This window comes from Phalaenopsis equestris, unplaced genomic scaffold (assembly GCF_001263595.1).
Source record: "Phalaenopsis equestris unplaced genomic scaffold, ASM126359v1 Scaffold000301, whole genome shotgun sequence".
NCBI lineage: Eukaryota > Viridiplantae > Streptophyta > Magnoliopsida > Asparagales > Orchidaceae > Phalaenopsis > Phalaenopsis equestris.
In genome coordinates this window covers 1,859,099-1,866,320 of record NW_018164743.1, presented here as the reverse complement: position 1 = coordinate 1,866,320, position 7,222 = coordinate 1,859,099, and the positions used below count along the sequence as shown (strand labels likewise).

The 7,222-nt window shown below is 36.2% G+C and overlaps 1 protein-coding gene across 1 annotated transcript in view; it reads left to right on the top strand.

Moving 5' to 3' along the window:
• The first annotated feature begins 2,490 nt into the window (after nucleotides 1–2,490).
• Nucleotides 2,491–7,222, top strand: part of LOC110025542 (deoxyribodipyrimidine photo-lyase) — a 12,547-nt gene continuing 7,815 nt past the window's right edge. The window contains exons 1-3 of the mRNA XM_020726089.1: nucleotides 2,491–3,249; nucleotides 4,756–4,996; nucleotides 5,620–5,777. Of these exons, the coding sequence (XP_020581748.1) occupies nucleotides 2,591–3,249; nucleotides 4,756–4,996; nucleotides 5,620–5,777 (1,058 nt within the window). The 5' untranslated portion in view covers nucleotides 2,491–2,590. The remainder of the gene's footprint in view (nucleotides 3,250–4,755; nucleotides 4,997–5,619; nucleotides 5,778–7,222) is intronic.

Here is a 7,222-nt window from a genome sequence, read left to right as displayed (position 1 = left end):
CATATATATATATATCAGGAAAGTTACATATAATGACTGAATAAGTTGTAATATTGATGATATGATATAGTTGGGTTTTAACGTTTTTTGAAGAGTTTGTTCCAAAATATGTTGGTAGTAAAATATATTCATTTCGTGTTTCTAGCAAGATAACAATAGAAATGCTGAAGACAAAAATTATTCAATCATTAAATTATGATAGTTTGAATTTCACGGTGAATATAATGCGTTGTTGTCTTATAGACGATAGATTTATTGCAACCCATGTTAATGATGATGAGATTACATTAATCATTTTAAAGATGACATGTAGCAAGCCATTGATTATTTATGCTGAACTTTTTTCTCTACCCTCGATGAACCAAATTATGTTAGCACAACAGTTCAATGTAGAGTTTTGACATCAATAGCACTTGAGACTGATGAGGCATATTAGGAAGCATAAAACTTGGTCCATTTATCTTCTCTTAAATTATCATCATATATTAATGTTTAAAAAAAAATGATTCAACCTATACAAATATAACACATCAACACAACATTTTACTCTACATTTAATAGGATTAACACAAAGGTTCCCCCAATAAAATTCTTGAGGACTATGACACAGTGGATAGTCAATCTAGTTTAAACTCTAGTGATAATGATAGTTTTTAGATATTGAGAACAATGTAGAATTAGATAATCAAACTTTTCTAGGTCATGAATTAATGTAATAACGAGCACTTGTTAACTCACGTATAATTGGTCAAATGATGTCTATAAATGATCATGTTTGATATTGTCTAACTACACAAGAGTGTGATCAAAATATTGCATTTGATGATCCTTTTGAGAATACAACAATATTTCAGGAAGATAATATTCCAGATGAGCATGTTAATTATGCTCTTTCCAAATAAGGTCGGACTACAATTTGCATTATTAGGTTGGTTTATTAAGAATAATGTACAATATAAAATGATTTATTCTAACTAAAATAGATACACAAAATAGATACACAATTGTTTGCATGCATCATGCTCATTCATATAGTCCTTGTCGTTGGCGAATGCGCATCAAGTAAGAAGTGATTAGACGGGGCTTGAAGAATAAGTATTGCTGCTTAACATACATGCACACATATTTATTGAGAGGACATAGACAATGCACGTCAAGATTTATAAGTTATTTCATATTATCTACTATTCACCAACAATTTAATTTAAAACCAAAAGAAAATATAGGGTGGATGAAGACATTTAGAAACATATTTGATAGTTGGGCTCAGTCATATAGATCTCTCTATGACTATTTTTTCAGTCATGAGAGGATCAATATATTGAATACAAGTGAGACAAACTAATCGCTTCAAACGTTTATTCTGGGCATTTGGTCGTTCAATCAGCAGATGGGCTTACTGTCGGCCTGTAGTTAGAATGGATGGAACATTTTTACTAGGAAACTAAAAGGGGACATTATTTATCGTAGTTGTAGTTTAGGGAAATAATGGACTTTTTCCATTAGCATATGTAATCTATATTGGATATGCTTTCTACAAATCCTGCACATAATGTTCCGATGGTTAATGGTAGACATGATTTATGTATAATTTCTGATAAAAATGCTAGAGTAGTATGAGGATGCCGAGAAAGTTTTCCTTGGGCTAGTCATGAGCATTGTTTGAGACATCTAAGAGAGAACTTCAAAAAGCTTTAAGAAAAATGAGTATTTCAAATGTTGAATCTACAAGCCAAAAGTGTACTCGATGAGTAGTACTAATGAGATGCGGGTGTTTAATATTGCATTCGATCAGCTTTTCCATAAAAATCGGCTTGGATGTTCTTTCACATAGCATTTGACCAATTAGTTTGAGCTTGGGTTGTCTAATCGTTTTTTTGTCCGCAACGTGGCTCGATGAGTTTGGTTTTACTCGATCAGACAAGTAGGCTTCATGATTTGATAGAAACTCACATTCATCACACTCTTCCTTTCTAAACCGTTATAACTTTTCAAGATCCTTGCTAACACATTTTTATATACACACACATAAAAATTATTTTAAAAAGTGAGTTTTTAAAATTTTATGAGATCAAAACATTATACATGTAAATATAAAAAAAATTAAATTTAGATATAAAAATACATAAAATTGGTGGTATGCATGCATATTTCTTATTTCAAAAAAGTATTATGGGAAATTTACATACCATGCACACAATCCTTATATATTTCCATATCAAATACCTAAACTTTTATACTTATAAATATAACATTTTGGCACTTTAAATTTTTGCATGAAAAGATATATCTCACTCTTACAAAATAATAATAGTAATTACACAACAGAATTTGGGTATGAGATGCAAATACATAAGAATTATATGCTCTTTATGTATATACCCAATTCTCATCTGCCAATCGCGCCGCTCCTCCCGCCCCTACAAACCCATCCACGTCCGCCCCACTGCGCGTACACATTCCCTCCACATATATTACCTCACACCATTAAATTCCACCATTCCCCACCAACACTCCCCGCTTCAGCAGAGAACCTTATAAAATCAATCCTTCCTTTCTCCCTCGTCTCCCCCCTTCCTCCTTCCGGTCCATGGCCGCCGGCACCGTCCACCCCGGCCGCATTCGCCTCCTTAACCCCATCAAAACCCACCCCCCTTCTCCCCCCAAACCTCCCTCCGGCCCCGTAATCTACTGGATGTTCCGCGACCAACGATGCAGCGACAACTGGGCCCTAATCCACGCCATCCACCTCGCAAACCAATCCTCCGCCCCCATGGCCGTCGCCTTCAATCTCTTCGACCGCTTCCTCAACGCTCACGCTCGCCAGCTCGGCTTCATGCTCCGCGGTCTCGATCTCCTTCGCCGTCGCCTCCGCGATCTCAGCATCCCCTTCTTCCTTTTCCGTGGAGACGCCGTCGATACGATTCCCAAATTCGTTCGTGAATGCGGTGCGTCGGCCCTCGTTACGGATTTCTCCCCGCTCCGATCGGTGAGGGAATGGAAGAAGGAGATATGTGAGAGGGTGGGAGAGGGGGTTAGGGTTTATGAGGTTGATGCGCATAATGTGGTTCCGGTGTGGGTCGCGTCTGATAAATTGGAGTATGGTGCGAAGACGATCAGGAAGAAGATTCAGAGGGCTTTGGTGGAGTATCTGGTGGAATTTCCTGAGATTTCGAAGCCGGGTTCGGAATGGGGGTTGGATGATCCGAAGGATGTGGATTGGGAGGAGCTGCTGACCGAGGTTCTCAGGTATGGAGTACTGGTAGGGTTGTAAATTTAGCTGGAGGATCGTTAATCGTTCGAAAATTGGTTCGAACTTCGGCTCTGATTGAGATCGGATCTAAATTTATAGTCTAAAATTTCGGAATAAAATTTTTTTGAGTTAATTTTGTGCTGTTCCAACTTCGGATTGAAATTGAATCGTTGGGGTCATAATTTTAGTAAATTGAGCTTGAAGATAGTTAATAGCTCAAAAAATTAATTTGAATTTTGACTCGGATATTGGTCGGATTGAAATACATGATGAGCTAAAAATTTTTGATCGAGTTTTTTTTTAGATTCAATGTATGAGCTAAAAACCGATTGGGATTTGATTGAAGGAAAGAAAGATTTTTATTAGGAGAGATATAGGAGGTTATATTATTTTATTTTTGAATCCATACCATCCAATTCTTATTTTTTAAAAAATTAACATCCATACTTTAATTTACATTTATACCAGCCAATTCTTTCATGTCACTCACCTTAACCTTTTAAGAATTGAAATAAAAACACCTTTCGGATAAGGTGGCGTGGTACGTGGCCTGTGTATGAGAGATAGAAGCTTATATGTTAGATATGTAAATACTTAAAATTTAAGGGGTATGTATCTAAGGGCTCGTTTGGGGCAGCTTATTTAGTGCTGTGGCGTTTTATAAACGCACCTGACCTGTTCGAGTAAACTGTGTTTTGACAGCTTATGCATTTTAAAAACGCTGAAAATAGCGTTTTCACACCGCACCTATCTAGGTGCAGTGACATCTTTCTGGCAGCGGTCTGACTTTTTTAAAAAAATAAAAAATTCGTAATAACCACCGCACCTAGATTATCAGTAGATTATTTTTAATGAACTTATCAGCAGATTATTCAATAAACTGCAGCTGCACTCAAACAGACTCTGAATGTTTATTATTTTTATTTATGGTTTGGATGAAGAAGGAAAAGACTCTTTTGTTTTCCACTTAAAAATTTAGAAGTTAAAAAAGAATTTTTTTTCTTATATGTTTTGAATTGATACGTATTTCTTTTTATAAAAAAGCGTTTCAAATAATAGTTTAGGTAAAATTTTAAGTTTTGCAGTCACTATATTGACTGCTACTTCATAAGTTAAATGTAATTAACTAAAAAATACAAAATTTGTTCATTGTTTATATGAGAATAAGTTAGTTATTATTATTATTATTATTGTTATTTTAATTATATTTAAGTATTTTAAAACTTTAATTATCTCATATGCATTACAGCTGTGAATTAATAAAGTTTTGCTTTATTATTATTATATTTATAGTGTAATATTTCTTTTTGTTTGGTTCGCTAGGCAGTTGAAGTTTTGTTTTTTATTTATTTCTCAATCAGTATAATTACATACATAGCTTTTTATATTTTATTTTTTATAAAATTAGCATTTTGATTATTTCATAAAATAGCAATCTTTTGAGGGCCATGTATGTAATTGCGAAAAGACTGATGATGTTTGAACAATATTTTTGGTTTCAGGGAAGGATGTGAAGTACCCGAGATAGAGTGGTGTAAACCCGGGGAGGATGCAGCCATGGAGGTTTTGATGGGCGACAAGGAGGGATTTTTGACGAGAAGGCTGAAGAATTACACTAGCGATAGAAACGATCCGCTGAAGCCTAAAGCTCTCTCCCGCCTCTCTCCTTACCTCCATTTCGGCCAGATCTCAGCCCAGCGCTGTGCATTGGAGGCACGCAAACTCAGAAAAGCTCATCCCCAGGTCAGCTTCATGATTCCTTTTTTGAAGTTTTGGAGGGTAACTATAATGTGAATGGCGGAATGGAAGTATTTTTTGCCTTGTGATTACATGTTTGGTGATTGGTTTGGACATAATTTATAAGAAATTGATTTTACTGTGGAAATTATGACAATTGTATATTTCTCTTTATGAATCTTTGCTCAAACATAATAAAATTGCTAAAATATGCATACAATATGGCGGTGTTTACATTATCAATTTTATTTGTTATGACATATTTGTTGTGAATGGAGATTTGCTTAGTAGTATTCCAGCTCTAAATTTTCTATCAATGTGAACATTTGCGATCAACTTAGTAACTTTGCGCACGTTAATTTGAACAGACGTTTACGTACATACCACCCATTACCTATCTACACCGAACTTTGCTTTTTTACATTTATAACACTCAAATCTTTCATATTACATCATAAAAACCACTATTTTAAGTTTTAAAAAAGTTAAATATACCTCATGCATAATTAATGTGGGTAACAATTTGAAGTTTAGGTGTTGGATATGTAAATACATAAGAATTGAGTGGTATGCATGTACTAAAATGTGTTAGAGTTCCTGTTATAGTATTTTTTAAAATTTCAATGCAGGCAGTTGATGCTTTCTTGGAGGAATTGATTGTGAGGAGGGAACTGGCAGATAACTTTTGCTATTACCAACCACATTATGACTCATTGCAAGGTGCTTGGGATTGGGCTCGTAGAACCTTGATGGATCATGCTCGTGATAAAAGGGAGCATTACTACACGTGAGTAAGTCGATTCATTTGATATATTGATTCACAGTTACTTTGGATTAAAGCAAGATATACTTCTGTTTTCTTTTTTGTGCTTAAGCTCAAAGCATATTGTGACTTCTGTTTTTTAAATGTTCTCCTTTTACTCCATTAGCATGCTACATAATGTGTTTATTCTACATAATTCTTTGGGGCATTTACATACATATCATAGAATTACTACATATTTACATATCTAGCACCTAAACTTTACTTTTTTACATTTATACCTTTATACCACCCAAAGTTTACTTTTTTACATTTATACCACCCAAAGCTTTCATATCACATCAAAAGTACCACTATTTTAACTTTTAAAGATTGAAATGCAAATGTTCATGCATAGAGAATGTGACATATATGTAAAAATGGAAGTTTTGGTGTTATATATGTAAATACATAAGAATTGAGTGCTAAGTATTGCATCGACCAGTTTGCTTGATATCCAAGTTACCCAAACTTGGATACAGAAACCAAGCATTATTGTTAACTTCAAAAATATGGAAATACAATCATACCAGAAGAAGTAAAACTAGCAACAAAAACGATACAAACACCACTAGGAATGTATCCCAAGAGGTGGTGGGCAGCTATGCGAGATGGAAGTGTGCTGGGTGGCAGGTAGAGTTGCGGCAGTGGCGTGGAGACGGTTAGGGTGAGCATGACCTTGGTTTTAAGGGAACGGAGTTGAGGAAGGAGCTGGTGGCTAGAAAGTAAGGGAGGTAGGATGGCTGCGGTGGTGGCAAGGTGGAGGGAAGAGGCCGCAGGGAACAACAAGGTGTTGATTTGTGGGATTGCAGCGAGGGAAGAGGTTGCGGTAGTAAAGGGGCGGGATGTGGGGCAAGGAATGTCAGAGATAAATTCCACATCGGGAGTGAGATACATTCTAAGCGCCACTTGTTCATTGGAAGCAAATCACCATCTTGGAATAAGATTCAATGTGAGTACCACTCACACTTGGGTATAGTTCTAGAAGGGGAAATAGGGGATGCCAACGATTGTCCTGACAAAATCACAACTGAAAAACCGAAAACTAAACACGACAAAAGCACATAAATAGCACTAGGGTAATTAGGAGCGTGCCCCCTCTCATAAGGAGGCGGTAAGCCCATATAAGAAAGGTCAACCGACCCTCAATTCACTGTACTGAACCAGCTTATGCCGCCCAACAACTCCTGCTCCCGCTTTCTGTCTAGAATAGCGACTCCCGCGTCAGTGGGAGCCATGTAGTTGTCATCTTATCACGGACAACCGTCGACTCCCGCATCATTGCTTCTAACCGACTACTATTTATTGCCCTTACATTTTTAATAACTATCAGTTACGTTGATGCCTAGCCTAGGGCAATTTTGTCTTTTATTATATGTATGAATGTATGCGCGCGCGAGCGCGCACACACACACACAGATATATATATA